The following is a 14,235-nucleotide window of genomic DNA, read 5'->3' as shown; positions in this document are numbered from 1 at the left end:
GATAGACAATTATTACTCCTGGACTGTACATTATTAGTTTGTCGGAACATTCAAGTTGAGCTAAACACTCAAAAAGAGGTTGGGTCTTTTATTCAGAGTGATCATGATTGTCCCGAGCTAAAAATTTAGGTCAACCTGGTTCATCTACGTTGCAGAATCAAAGTATCCTTTTTAACTTTGGAGTTGGATATTATGCATAGTGGTAGCTGGGCCAATGCCCAATTCATCACCACCTTCACGAAAAGACCTTGAAAGATTGCTCGGGGATATACAAAGTTGACATCACATGCATTTTTGTATCTCCTACCGCTCCTTTCAACAGCAACCGGACAGGCAAGGCAGGCAGTGCTTTCTACGCCTTCATAGTATTCCCTTTGAACGCAGAATGGCTGCAGCATTCAAGCCTTGCTCATGTGCCGCGGCTAGACGCCCAACTGGAATAAGGATTGCTAGGTAAGTGCATCAACATCATCAAAATGGTAGCCAGTCCCGGAAGGAGATAATCTGTCAACGTTTCATGTGAAAACAAGAACAATACACGAGAGAACACAAGAAAACACCGACGGGCCCTATCAGTTGGAAAAGTGCACCAAGAAGAAATGATAAGGTTTGAATAGTATACAGTGTTGGATAAAGATGGTGTACAACCACACAGAACTTGATGGAAAGCCCACCTGACTAGAAATGGAATAACCCCTCTAAGTCTGTGGAATACGTATGCTGCGCGGGATATATCTTTTGCGCGTGAATACTAAACGGAGATCAGGCAAGTGTGACAAGTGAAATTTGTGAAGCGCGAATTCGCCGCCCGATTGTTGATAGATTACAATCGCGCTTGTTTTCGAAGGTGTTGTACACAGTGATCGATTTTCAAACATTTGCGGCATGTTTGTTACAAACTATACACGACCCAAACTCCAAGCAATGCCGTCACTTAATATCTAACCAAATAATGTTGTCGTATGACCGGAAAAAGAGTATTTGCTTCTGGTAATGAATCTCTAACCCCTGCTCTTGGTATTGAGAATGAGTGCGACAATCAAGCTAAGATAACGAATTAGTATGCAGGCAATGTGACAACTTGAAGATAATTTTGTGAAGTGAGCCTACCCGTATAGTCCCAGGACCTCGCCGAAAATCAATATCAAGACCATTCCAACAAAGATTCGCGACTGTTGCATGTATGATCGAACGCCCATATCACCAACTACACCAATTGCATAACCAGCGGCCAGGCCCGTTAATCCAACTGACAAACCACATGCCAAATGCATGAATCCACTATGAATATGTCAGTATTTGCTTGTACAAAACCCAGCAAGCTGTGCATACTTGAATAAACTGTAACTCTGGCCAGGAGGAGGTCCCATATCTCCAGCTATAAGGACGGCGATAACGAGAGAGTAGACCGCAATGATACCAGACATGACCACAGGTATAAGTGACTAAATCGAACACCAGATCAGTACGTGTAGCATGTATGAATCTTCTTGGATGACTACGTACCTTCATGATCAAGTCAGGTCTGAAAGTACCAACACCTGCGATTCCGATACCAGACTTAGCCGTGCCATATGCGGCACCGATACCTTGAGGCTATTAGTGAACTGTGCAATGAGTTTGAGCTTGGGAAATGATGGCATACATCCGAAAGTCATCGCAAAGGCGATACCAGCCTGTAGAAGCTATTAGCATAATGACATTAGCAAGACGACGAATGTTTGAGCTTCGTACCATTCCAAAGAAGGGGGCGAACTTTGGGGCAAGATCTGATTCTGCCATGATTGATTTACTCTGTAAGTGTGTTGATGTACTAAAGTTGGATGAAAATTGACGGTTGACAGTTGAGAGGTTGCGAATGAGTGTTGTTGTTAGATGAAAGCTATCAAAATCCAGGCTTCAGTTGGGTGGAGCTAAGTTAGACAAGCGCCTCTTTTCTCTTTCTACAGAGTACAGTACTGCACCCAGTGCACTGACAGATAATCTACAGAGTCACATCTACCACAACCGTACGAGTATACACACCAAAATTGTCCAAGGGCGGCTTAGTCACCCAAATAACACCCGAATTCGAAAAGCATCCAATTGTTCAAGTAGATACCTCGTAGATGTATGTATGGAATTGATATCATGAATACAATAATAAGAATAACAAATGCAATCCCTCTCCCAATTCAATTATTAGAGATCAGGTTGCACAGACAGATGCAGTGCTGATCCTCCAGGAGTTCTCACTACTACTCTATCTTTGATTCCAAGTGTGTTCTTTATTACTGCCCGTTCTCTAGCTTTATGAAGTGTTGATTGAGACTTCCAAGCGTCGAAAGGAAGAAGGATTCCTCTCTCGCCGCATCCGAAAGCCACACTAATAAAAGGATACGGTACCATCCAATGCTCCGGCGCGCCGCCAAAAAAGAACTTGAACTAGCCAAAAATTTAGTTCCATATACACAACAACAACAATACATTACAATACAGGACCGTACAATTCAGTTCAGTCAGTCAGTCTTCCATAACTAGGAATCCTACTCCTGGTTACCCTTCCAGAGCAGCCTTGGAAGATTCACAAGATTCACAAGATTCTATTGAGCCTATCAAGGGAAAGAAGAAGAAGCGTACATCTTAACGTTGGGATCATTCTTCCGATGCTTTTATCTTATTTATTTATCTCCTCCTGCGAACAAGATAAATAAATAACACGCAATACGACTCTAGAAAGGCTTGCTGATCATTCATTCGCTTGAGCTGATCAACTACATACAACCCCAACTCATCCTCCGACTCCGAAACAACAAAGTTAATCATTATCTTACCCGTATCTCAACCTCAACAACCACCTCAAATCAATTCGACATTGGAATTTTAAACCCCGTACTAGTGGATGTTATAATAGGGTCCATAATATCATCGGTCTTGAGGTTGTCCCGGGGTTAATTCCCTCGGCTTCGAGTCTTGGCTCCTCATTCTAGGCCAACAGAAGGATCAACGAACAGACTTACATTGCATTCACACAACAAAAATACTCTTTGGCATATAAAATGGCAGATTATCAGCAAGGGCGGGGGAATAATGGTCGCCCGAATGAATATGGTCATGCTTCGAACTATCAACGGGAAACCGCTTTCTCAAATATCTTCGGTGCTGCCCCTCCTCCCGGCCGATCGCAAACCATGACTTCATCTGTGTCTCCTCCAATGATGCCTCAGGGTCGCACACAAACGATGTCCTCGCAGACGTCAGGAATGCAAGGCGGGATGCCTCCCAGACAAGCTCCGGGCCAGGGCGGATATCGGCCTCAACAGGGGAACAATATGCCAAACGGAGGTGGCATAGCCAATGGCTACTATCAAGGATCCCGACAACCACCTCCTGGACAAGTACCTTCTCAACCACAACCTCATTCCTTACCACAGCAGGTTCGTAGCGATCGAAGACCGTACCCTACTCCTCAGCGCATTGCACCCCAACAACCATTTCCTCCTAGACCCCAACAACAGCGATATTACACAGGCAATGCTCCAGCACTCGCCTCTGATCCCTATCGATCTCAATCGATGGCGAGTATACCTAGGCCACAAATGTATCAACCGCCACCTAGCAACTTCAACCAAGCTCCCGCCAATGCGTTTCGGCAAGCTCAATACCAACACCAACCCGCAAAAACAACCGCTCTCGGACGCAATATTCCAGAGAGACCTGATGAGCGCACAATGTCTTTGACTACCTATCCACAAGATCGTGACCAGCATCAAACTATGAGTGGACGAGTGATTCCAAATCGACGGACTTCGGGGAATGGGCCGCAAGAGCTACCAGCTTTTTCTATCCCCCCTCCTGTTCCCGCAACTGCAACACGGACTGCTAGTATGGCCTCTACTGTTGCGCCAGATATGAGCCGATCGATGTCCATGGCTTCAACTATTGTCCCACCGGAGCATTCGGATGTCTTAACGCATCGGCCTTCGGCCAAATCAATTAGCAGCACGGCCGGAGGATCATCCAGACACAAAGCTCCTCTGGTATACCCAGCATTATTGTCGCGGGTTGGCGACTGCTTTCGAGAAAAAATCAATGTCGGTGATAGAACGAAGAATGACCTCACATACAAAAATGCTTTCAGTGGAGCGGAGGCGGTGGACATTATCTCGTATATTATCAAGACTACCGATCGAAATCTTGCCTTGTTGCTTGGACGAGCTCTTGATGCCCAGAAGTTTTTTCACGATGTGACTTACGATCATCGATTACGTGACGCTGCTACAGAGATGTATCAATTTCGAGAAACGATGATGGACGAACCTCATGAAGCACCAGAAGTAAATGGCGTGTTCGTTTTACTCACCGAATGTTACTCTCCAACATGTACTAGAGATCAGTTGTGCTATTCGATAGCTTGTCCTCGTCGACTTGAACAGCAATCTCGATTGAACCTGAAGCCACAGCCTGGTCTTCGTCGCGAAAAGTCCGAAGCAAGTCTGCATGATGTCGACGAACCTGACGAGCAAAAGCTCTGGATTAACACAGTCTCTCAAGAAATTGCGGATAGCGTTGGTGAACGGGAGAAGAAACGTCAAGAAGTCATTTCAGAGATTATGTACACTGAAAGAGATTTCGTAAAGGATCTCGAATATCTACGAGACTTTTGGATTCTCCCACTACGCTCAGTCAATCAACTCTCTCCATCACCTATTCCAGAGGCTCGAAAAGAGAGAATAGTCAGAACCATATTCTCAAACATTGTTGATCCGCCGAGTATTCACGCTATCAGTTCTAAATTTGCCGAAGCACTTACAGAACGCCAGCGGAAGCATCCTGTTGTGCAATGTGTTGGTGATATATTCCTCCAGTTTGTACCCCAATTTGAGCCTTTTATCATATACGGATCAAATCAACTGGCGGGAAAATTTGAGTTTGAGAACGAGCGATCTTTGAATCCCTCGTTTTCCAAATTTGTAGACGAGACAGAGAGGCGGAAAGAGTCACGAAAGCTTGAACTGAATGGTTATCTAACGAAGCCGACAACAAGACTTGCCCGTTACCCACTCTTGCTAGATAATGTTCTTAAGTATACCGACGATGGAAACAAAGACAAGGAAGATATCCCGAAAGCCATGAAAATGATTCGTGAACTCCTTACCAGGGTCAATGCCGAATCCGGAAAAGCCGAGAATCGCTTCAACCTAAAGCGATTGCACGAACAGCTTCGTTTCAGGCCCAATGAGCGTGTAGATTTGAAGCTTACTGACGAAAACCGAGAGCTTATCCACAAAGGACCTTTGAAGAAGACACCAACAGATCCAACTGATATTCAGGCCTACCTTTTCGACCATGCTGTTCTTCTCGTACGTGTTAAGACGGTGGCAAAGAAGGAGGAAATTAAAGTATATCGTCGCCCAATTCCTCTTGAACTGTTGACTATTCGCGAAATGGATGAGTTTATGCCTAAGCTTGGAGTTGTGAAACGCCCATCATCAAGTTTGATTCCTAGCAAGACTCCTACAAATGACAACAGTAAGAAAGATGGGTTCCCCATCACCTTCAGGCACCTTGGTAGAGGAGGGTATGAATTGACACTGTACGCAAGCAGTGCAGGGATGAGGAACAAATGGATGGAGCACATAGGTGAACAACAAGCCATATTACGTGCGCGAGGCGATTTCTACAATAAATCTATCATTTCTAGTAACTTCTTCACGACCGTGAATAGGGTCAACTGTGTGGCACCATTCGATGGTGGACGTAAATTGATATACGGTACGGACTCGGGCATCTTCGTTTCTGATCGCAGATCAAAAGATGCTGCTGCAAAGCCACTTCGAGTATTGGATGCCACCAGTGTCACACAAATTGATGTTCTCGAGGAATACAATCTTCTGCTGGTTTTATCTAATAAATCTTTGCAGTCTTATCCTCTTTCTGCGCTGAATCCGAACGAGCCTGCACTTTCGAAACGACCCAAGAAAATACAAAGCCATTGCAACTTCTTCCGCACAGGGATATGCTTAGGCCGCCACCTTGTGTGCTGTGTTAAATCATCGGCCTTGTCGACTACTATCAAAGTTTTTGAGCCCAACGACGCGATGTCCAAAGGAAAGAAGCAAAAAGGGTTCAAAATGTTCAGCAATGGTCAAGACGAGTTGAAGGCATTCAAAGAATTCTATATTCCAACAGAATCTTCGTCCATACATTTCCTCAAATCAAAATTATGTGTAGCTTGTGCACGTGGTTTTGAAGTAGTATCTTTGGAAACTCTAGAGACTCAATCACTTCTCGATCAGGCAGATACATCTTTGGACTTCGTTGCTCGAAAGGAGAACGTACGACCAATACATATCGAGCGATTGAACGGAGAGTTTCTTCTCAACTACTCTGAATTTTCTTTCTTCGTCAACCGCAATGGATGGCGCGCTAGACCCGACTGGAGGATTGATTGGGAGGGACTACCACAGAGCTTCGCACTTTCATACCCTTGGATACTCGCCTTCGAACCGAACTTTATTGAAATTAGGAATATTGAGACTAACGCTGTTCATATTGTTCCTCATAAGAGCATTCGTATGCTGCATACGAGCACTCGAGAGGTATGTGACATCCTAACATTCATGCGTGAATTCGTAAAAATACTGATTGATTGCAGATCATATATGCTTATGAGGATGAGCGAGGAGAGGATATCGTTGAGGCTATCGACTTTTGGCCAGCTGGACGTAAGCCCGAAGCACAGCCGGTTTCCAATGGTGCCGATTTCCGTGACGGGGTGCATCTTCCAACATCCTCACGTCATTGAGCTTGATTTTAAGCCTATCCCGTACAATTATAATAATATGAATACCCACGCCATAATCATCCTCATCTCGATTCTCAGGTTTAGAATTACATGACATCTGATAAGTTTCGCTCAATCTCTTCTATTATCTCCTAGGTGTGCTGGACATGCTGGTTTTACAGCCAAAGTCGTGCATAATACTTCGGCTCATTTTACAATCTATCGACTTATTGAAGAAATGAGATACCATTTCCCAAGCACGTGGACTTTTATTTTGCTAGCGGTGGCTGAAGTTGTTCCTCAAAGTGAAGAGCAAAGGATTCTTGTGAAGTCAAGGAAAGATGTTAGGGTATGGGAAAGGGGCGACAGGCGTCAATCAGTGGAAAGGGGAAAAGAAGATGAGATTCCTTCCACTACATCTTTTGATTCTCTCAACTTTTTAACTTTTTTGACACTCGATTGGTTGAATAAAGGCACGCATGATATCTATGTTTCTGTACATTGCAGCTGTAGTCTTATGAATAGAACATGTGTTTCTCCGCTCGTTGATATTAAACTTGGTGAGTCTAACTACTTGTGAATGTTTTTTCAGTAAAACTGCCTAGAAGTTGGCATATGATGATGTATTCGAAATATCTTTTTGTAGGCCGCAAGATTTGGTAGAATCATTGCATTCTAATCAAGCAGTTATTGTGTACAAGTTAGAGAGGGATGAGTGGACTTTGAAGCTAGAAGAAATCTATAAATTTGTGCAACCAACTAACTTTTCTACGAATGTTCCATTTTTTGTTGGCCGGATATGTACATCATCCGAGCCATTCTAGCTCCCATTCTAGATCTATAATCTATGCGGATTTGAATGCTCTATTCATCTTTCAACATCTCTCGTTGGGCTCGCAAAACCTTACTCCTTTGCTTAATCATGTGTGTGAATAAAATGTATGAACCTGCATCTCGTTAGCATCCCCATATCTTCAAGGTTATCACCCTAAAACATACCAGGAATATAAATTAGCAAAATTGCTTTCAAAACTAAAGGATACAGTGATCCATATATTTCTCCCGCGGGTTCAATAGCTTTATAAATCAACCAACATTCACTACTGATCCCCAATGGATATAAGACGAAGAAGGTATTATAGCGAAACCAAGTAACAATATCGGGCTTGTATCCACTAAGTGTGATAACGAAGTAAGAGTATCGAATTACTTCGGTGACACTCCATGCAATGAGCATTGTAGAGTACCCAGTGCTTTTTGCTACCCATGGGAATGGGTTGACGATGAACCAGACGAGGAGGAGTCGACTGGCTACTTGCATACCGGTTGTACTAATTGGGGCTCGTACAACTCCTACAAATTAAGGATTAGCATTTTCTCAATTACAACCACATATAAAAGGACGGTGAAAGAAAGAACGGACCAAGAGCTGCATGCACAACCTCCAAAAGTGCCATGGTTTGTGTCCATTTTACAAAAGTACCGACAGCAGGATATAAACGCCCGAATCCGACGAGTGGGACAAGGAGGATTACTCGACCCAAAACGACGAGCCAGAGAAGTGCGGACACAAAGTTGTAGAGGATCAGGTATTGGGTTTTGCGACTGGAGGACTGGAGGGGTTTCGGACCACGCTTTTTGACGGGGGGTGAGCGGGTATCTTGGGGATCCATGGTTGCAATCGCAGCGGGAGAGAAAGGGCTTGTGCTGGGTAGAAGATGGAGTGCGAGTGAGTAAAAGAACAGCTTGTTGTTGACCTTGAAGTTGAGTTGAATGAAGGAGGGAGTGTGGTGTTTACGTGTTGAGGATTGATAGACAAAATTTGGAGCTTGGGCCACCTAGTACACCGAGGCCAACAAGCAAATTGAGCGAATGTGGTAGATCTCGAGGTAGATGTCGTCACCATTTTCTTGTTTCTAACAAATTCATAATTCAAAATCTACTTCATATTTTTGCTTCTTCCGAGAACGATTTGGTTGAGTAGTTGAAGACAAGTCTCAAAATTTCACTTGGGGCCATCATCTTCACTACTGGAGAACACATCATGCTACTGGCTGTGTCCCAACCTCTTATTCTCTCTATCAAGAACATATCACCACTTCATCGTTTCGAGTTGACTAGGACATTAAATGTGGTTGAATTGTGCAGAATGCATTGAATGTTCTGTTCAGGGTCTCAAATCAACCCATGTTTGTGATGAAAGATTGGCATTGAAGCATTATTTCGCGTCTAGTGGGCAAACTTATTGTCCTAGGTAGGCTTGCTGTTCTTTCTTCTTTCGTTTCCTCGATTTTCTTTCATGTCTCTTCCTACATATCGTTTCCTCCAATACATAGTGTATTTAACATTTATCAGATGGTTTTCTGTAAAGGCCATCACATCTGCGCCCGTATCACAAACGAGCGGCACAAGGCAGCACTACTCGTCACTATATTTACATTTCATCTTGTTTGGCATGCAGTAGTCAGCCCAATAATGTGGCATTCCTAGTGGACTGATATACAGATATGAACTGTTTTTTTACTTCAAACAGTTGCTTCAGTATTCGATAAGCACAGCACCCTGACGAACCATAATCGCGGGACCAACAGTCACCAGCCAACACGCGCTGTACCTTGAGAATTGCTCGCTTTTGGTCGTCGGACTGCGGCCCAGGGGAGTATTACAACCCCATGTATCTCGGGACATAGGAAGTATATCTTTGTAATGTTATTTTTGACTTTTCAGCCTTTCAGCTGCAGAATCTAAGGTTTGCTAGGGAGCAAATCTTAAAAATCATGCACTTTTGTCTCAACAATGTCGGGATAGTTCCAATATAGATACAATTGCATAATTTATAGAAGAGGTGGATTTCTCACTTATTTTCAAAATCATATTCTTATTGAAATTGTATGCAGCAGGACTGTTTTGCATAATCTTGTGAAAGACCAGTTCGCAGACACTTCTCAATCGATAGTACTCAAATTATTCAAGACTCTCAACTAAAAAAAATACAATCTCAACCTCTTCAAGGAGATCACATCATGGTCTCCGCATACCCAGATCTCAAATCACTTATAGGACATGATTTTGGAGATGAACAGACACAAGCAGAGCTCGAGCTCATATATGGGCTGCACAAGTTGGGCGTCTCCAAATATGTGAATTTGCCTCAAGTATGTCTATTCTCTTATACATGTCACTTTAAACTTACGTGTCCTAGTTGATCGTCGTTGGAGACCAAAGCGTTGGCAAAAGCTCAGTGCTTCAAGCTGTGACAGAGATTCCTTTTCCAACCGATGATAAGATGTGCACTCGCTTTGCAACCGAGATTGTGCACAGAAGAACTTCGCCAAGCGACACAGTTTCGGTGACCGTTGAGATCATTCCTGATTCCAACGAAACTCAAGAGCGAAAGGAGTTATTGTCCTCATGGCGTCCGTTAGCTTTTGGGCCCACGCTTGACAAGGAAACCATGAATCCTATATTCAAGCAGGTCAGGCTCGAGACAGATGTTTTTCTCTACGATTTAGTTACTTAAAAGTGCATAGGCAGAATCTGTTATCATTGAAGACCGTGCCGATTTCCGGCCTGGTAGAAGACCAAAATACAATAGATTGAGTAGCTCTGTGCTACGCATAACTCGACGTGGCCCCGAAGAGAAGAATTTTGCGATTGTAGACATACCTGGTCTTGTTCGTGGTGAATATTACCATCATTTACTCGTATTCACAGAGCTGACAGTGTATACCAGGAGATGCTAAAAACACGGAGCATCAAACAGCCAAAACTCTTGTCCAGCATTACATGCATAACCCAAGAAGCATCATTGTGTACGTTCTGGTCCTTAGACATTATCTTACCAGGCCATTCCACTTACATCATGAAGGGCTGTTATTGATGTGATCGATCTCGAAAGGCAGGAAGTCCTGCATATGCTCGACGATATAGAGGACAAAGAGTCTAGGATAGTTGGAGTTATCAACAAGTGTGATACCAAGCAAAAGCAATCACACGACTGGGTAAATTGGCCTAATATTCCTATACAATAACTTATTGACAACCTTCGCAAGGTTTTTGAGCTCATCAAGAATGATGACCTATCCCCACGATACCTGAAAGAAGGGTGGTACGGTTTGCGTAACCGGGCACCAATCGAAGCCAACAACAGCGATGCAGAAAGAGATGCTATCGAGGATGCCTTCTTTTCAGGCGATTAATGGAATCGACTGAATAAAAAGAGACTTGGCAGACATCATCTACGAAGCAATCTGATAAAGATGCGGAATAGACATGTCAAACAAAGTATACCCAGTCTTCTATCCGAGATCAGAGCAAAACTTGCTCTGTGCAACAATGATATCTCCAAACTAGGGCCACCATGCGATACCAATTTCCAGCAGTTTACCTTGATAAATGGAATTGCAACGAAGTACTCTAGAATGGCGGAGAATTCTCTGAATGGCAACTATCGAGGACTTAATAAGTCTGATATGTTTGCGAGAAAGCTAATTCGTGATGGACTTGACAAGTTTTGTACTACATTGCAGGCAGAGGGTCCAGTGAAGCCTTTTGTAACTTGTACAGCGGAAGCGAAGCTTATCCTTACCGACGACGGAATGACATGGTCGGAGAAACTCATGAAAGGTATTTAGTAATATCAATATGAACAACGAAGACATGAAAATGCTAACATGAATCTATAGATCCAACCTATGGTTGGATACGTCAAGTAATTGGGAGCTTTCGCGGGACCGAATTTCCTGGTGACCTTAATCCATTAGTAGTCGACTTCTTATGGAGAAAGCAGACCACAGGCTGGAGAGCCATCGCTGAGGACGCTCTTGCTGAGGCGGAGAGCATTGTTGAACGGGTGAATGAGGCATTATTTCAAATTGTCTGCTCAGATGATGATCTTCGAGTCAACTTGCGGGACTGGTTGCATGCCGATTTTCAGAAAGCATCAGTCGATGCCGCGAAGGAGCTCGAACGTCTGATTGCAGATGAAATTGAAGGCCTTCTTTTTACCTTGCACCCCTACTTCACCGCACTTCGAACTCATAGATAGCATAACAGGATCAACGAAGTTACAAGCATTTTGGCAAAGAAAAAAGCGTGGATGAAACAAGAACAAGGGGGTGCACTGATTCCTAATCTATCCATCTCATCAGACCAAATTGTTTAAACCGTACTATATCATGACAAGGAGCTAGCGGCAGTTTTGAATACTCATGATAGTCTCGAGGCCTACTATGAATTGGCTAGATGGCGATTCACCGACAATGCTGCAACTCAAGTCATCGAAAGGCACCAGCTTGGTCCTGATGGTCCACTGCGTCTTTTTTCTCCTCAGTATGTATCAGAGAAGTTATATGGAGAACAAAACGAGGATGCATTAAGCAATTTAGTTGGCGAAAATCCAAACAAGGCCCAAAAGCGACTCGGTCTCGATTCTGAGAGGCGCAGTCTCGAAGAAAGTATGAAGAGACTTCAAGCTTTCAAAATGCTTTGATGAATCTCTTGGTGGGATTTTTACATATGAAATTGCTATTAGGTTCATAATTCTAAAATCACATTTTTACGTACCACTTGTCTCTCTATTTCCTTTCTTAGATCCCTTGTGCGTCGGAGTCTGGTCATTCACGACCGCGACCCGCCTAGAAGAACAATTTGTCGTTCAGCCGAAAAATATCTTCTCGGTCATAAGGCCTAAAACATGCCGCCTTTCAATTAAATTCAACGCCTATCACTAGGCAAACTCCAGTATTGTTGGAGTTATAGTGCGATGATCGGATATTTGTGTTTGGGTTGAAGATTTGTTGGTCCCCTAGAGTATTTAAGATAAGATGCAGTCCTTTGTATCACACAAAATCATTCCATCGTCAATCTACAGACATAGCATACCGTCGAATCACAATTGTAAAAACTTCTCTGAAATTTCAACTACCCTTCCTACAATCACCATGGCGCCGTTGTTTTCAATATTCGGTTCTGATAAATATATCGATAATTGGATTAAAGAAGCAGACCTCGTGAATTATAATATGAAGGAATATCAAAGTCCCATAAGAATGAGAGTATCAAAGGAATCGGATTCGAAGGATGTAGTGAGAAGAATGGATAAATACAAGCCTTTGGATAACAAAAGAGGCGATTTGTATGTCCTAATTCCTGGCCATAAAAAAGAGAAGCGCCCTGGTCTTTTCGGTGGTGGTGTAACCGAGCACAAAGGTGCTCGAACTACAAAAACTCCTCAGGAGCTGGGCAAAAATCTAAACATGCCTATTAATTTGAATTTTGGAGAGCAAATTATCAATATCAGTGTTGAAGATGGAGAACCTGATACGTATCAAGGATCCAGAAGTCGTGGTGACGGTAGCAAGGAGAAACATAGACCTCATCGGCATCGGAGAAGCAACGATTCTCAAGACAACAGATACACCTCTCCCAATCGTCAAAGAGATGGACATGGTCGAGACAGACGTAGAGACCAGTCTCGTGATACCCTTCCTGGAAAAGAAAATGAGAATAGCAGATCTGAAAATCGAAGAAAGAGACCTGAGCTCGACTCGAGAGAAAAAACGCATGGCCGTACAAAGCATAGAGAGGATAATTCGGAGTCTGAAGATTCTGGGACAGAAATTTCTAGACCCTCTAGAAGAGCGCCGACTGTAAATAAGTCCTCTGGAAAGGGGCATAGATCCAGAGATGACTCTAAAGAGAAATAACCGAAGAAGATCTTCCAGAAATAGATGCGATTTCTCTTGCATCTTCTCAAAAACCACCCATTGAGAAGGCGTTCTCTGTAAAAAGCTCTATACAGGGACATAGGTCCAGAAATAGCTCTGAACGAGGAATACCTTTAGATGATTTTCCAAAAACAAAAACATCTTCTCTTGTATCTTCTCATGGAACATCTACCGGAAGAAAGTCCTCTACAAAAGACTCTAAACAAGATACACCTTTAAAACATATTCCAGAAATAGATGCACGTTCTATCACACCTTCTCAAAATCCACACACTGCGAAGATGTCCTCTATTAAAGGGCCTGTATCAGAACATGAGTCCAGAGATAGCTCTGAACGAGGAACACTTTTAGAAGATTTTCCAGGAACAGTTGCATCTTCTCGAAAAACATTCACTGGGAGCAGTCACTCTTTAAGAGCTCCATCTACAACGGCGCAATCTAGAACATCTAAGAAGAATGACACCTTACCTCCTAGCTTGTACAATCTAACCAAAAAAAATAAGGATCTTTTAGATGAGGAGGCTTCTCAGGATGGTCGTAATTCGACCTCAAGCCAACATTCAAAACCCAAATCTCAAGAGGTTTTTCAAGAAAATCGTGATAGACGACGCTTGGAAAGAAAAAACGGCCTTTCTCATACCGTATAGAAAGATGCGGATTCATTTTATTGGTTAACCATCTATATAGATATAATCTGTTTCGCAAAGATTATCACAAAAGAATGTCGAATTCATGAGAGCT

The 14,235-nt window shown here is 43.2% G+C and overlaps 8 protein-coding genes across 8 annotated transcripts; 5 read left to right on the top strand and 3 right to left on the bottom strand.

The window, feature by feature from the left end:
* Positions 1-409: 409 nt before the first annotated feature.
* Positions 410-887, bottom strand: Bfra_001800 (uncharacterized protein; the record flags this gene model as incomplete). The annotated part of the gene is made up of 2 exons (XM_037332225.1): positions 410-504; positions 716-887. 2 exons carry the CDS (start codon positions 885-887, stop codon positions 410-412), a joined length of 267 nt encoding a protein of 88 aa, XP_037196379.1.
* A 114-nt stretch (positions 888-1,001) lies between these two features.
* Positions 1,002-1,782, bottom strand: Bfra_001799 (putative vacuolar atpase proteolipid subunit c protein; the record flags this gene model as incomplete). The annotated part of the gene is made up of 6 exons (XM_037332224.1): positions 1,002-1,044; positions 1,111-1,281; positions 1,333-1,445; positions 1,507-1,589; positions 1,646-1,676; positions 1,735-1,782. The coding sequence occupies 6 exons, from the start codon at positions 1,780-1,782 to the stop codon at positions 1,002-1,004; spliced, it is 489 nt and encodes a 162-aa protein (XP_037196378.1).
* Positions 1,783-2,391: 609 nt separating this feature from the next.
* On the top strand, positions 2,392-2,626 carry Bfra_001798 (uncharacterized protein; the record flags this gene model as incomplete). Its single annotated transcript, XM_037332223.1, is given in 2 exon segments — positions 2,392-2,482; positions 2,499-2,626. The coding sequence occupies 2 exon segments, from the start codon at positions 2,392-2,394 to the stop codon at positions 2,624-2,626; spliced, it is 219 nt and encodes a 72-aa protein (XP_037196377.1).
* A 412-nt stretch (positions 2,627-3,038) lies between these two features.
* On the top strand, positions 3,039-6,787 carry Bfra_001797 (putative rho guanyl nucleotide exchange factor protein; the record flags this gene model as incomplete). Its single annotated transcript, XM_037332222.1, has 2 exons — positions 3,039-6,581; positions 6,638-6,787. 2 exons carry the CDS (start codon positions 3,039-3,041, stop codon positions 6,785-6,787), a joined length of 3,693 nt encoding a protein of 1,230 aa, XP_037196376.1.
* Positions 6,788-7,630: 843 nt separating this feature from the next.
* Positions 7,631-8,439, bottom strand: Bfra_001796sa (putative protein tyrosine phosphatase protein; the record flags this gene model as incomplete). The annotated part of the gene is made up of 3 exons (XM_037332221.1): positions 7,631-7,713; positions 7,766-8,119; positions 8,190-8,439. 3 exons carry the CDS (start codon positions 8,437-8,439, stop codon positions 7,631-7,633), a joined length of 687 nt encoding a protein of 228 aa, XP_037196375.1.
* A 1,350-nt stretch (positions 8,440-9,789) lies between these two features.
* On the top strand, positions 9,790-10,965 carry Bfra_001795 (putative dynamin family protein; the record flags this gene model as incomplete). Its single annotated transcript, XM_037332220.1, has 6 exons — positions 9,790-9,921; positions 9,969-10,241; positions 10,297-10,447; positions 10,500-10,578; positions 10,635-10,767; positions 10,819-10,965. 6 exons carry the CDS (start codon positions 9,790-9,792, stop codon positions 10,963-10,965), a joined length of 915 nt encoding a protein of 304 aa, XP_037196374.1.
* A 60-nt stretch (positions 10,966-11,025) lies between these two features.
* Bfra_001794 (putative dynamin family protein) lies at positions 11,026-12,257 on the top strand (the record flags this gene model as incomplete). Its single annotated transcript, XM_037332219.1, has 3 exons — positions 11,026-11,392; positions 11,452-11,736; positions 11,959-12,257. 3 exons carry the CDS (start codon positions 11,026-11,028, stop codon positions 12,255-12,257), a joined length of 951 nt encoding a protein of 316 aa, XP_037196373.1.
* Positions 12,258-12,708: 451 nt separating this feature from the next.
* Positions 12,709-14,141, top strand: Bfra_001793 (putative dynamin family protein; the record flags this gene model as incomplete). Its single annotated transcript, XM_037332218.1, has 2 exons — positions 12,709-13,424; positions 13,466-14,141. 2 exons carry the CDS (start codon positions 12,709-12,711, stop codon positions 14,139-14,141), a joined length of 1,392 nt encoding a protein of 463 aa, XP_037196372.1.
* Positions 14,142-14,235: the final 94 nt, after the last annotated feature.

Source organism: Botrytis fragariae, assembly GCF_013461495.1.
Source record: "Botrytis fragariae strain BVB16 chromosome Unknown tig00000006, whole genome shotgun sequence".
NCBI lineage: Eukaryota > Fungi > Ascomycota > Leotiomycetes > Helotiales > Sclerotiniaceae > Botrytis > Botrytis fragariae.
The sequence above is the reverse complement of the archived record's forward strand: the minus strand, read 5'-3'. Positions and strand labels throughout refer to the sequence as shown.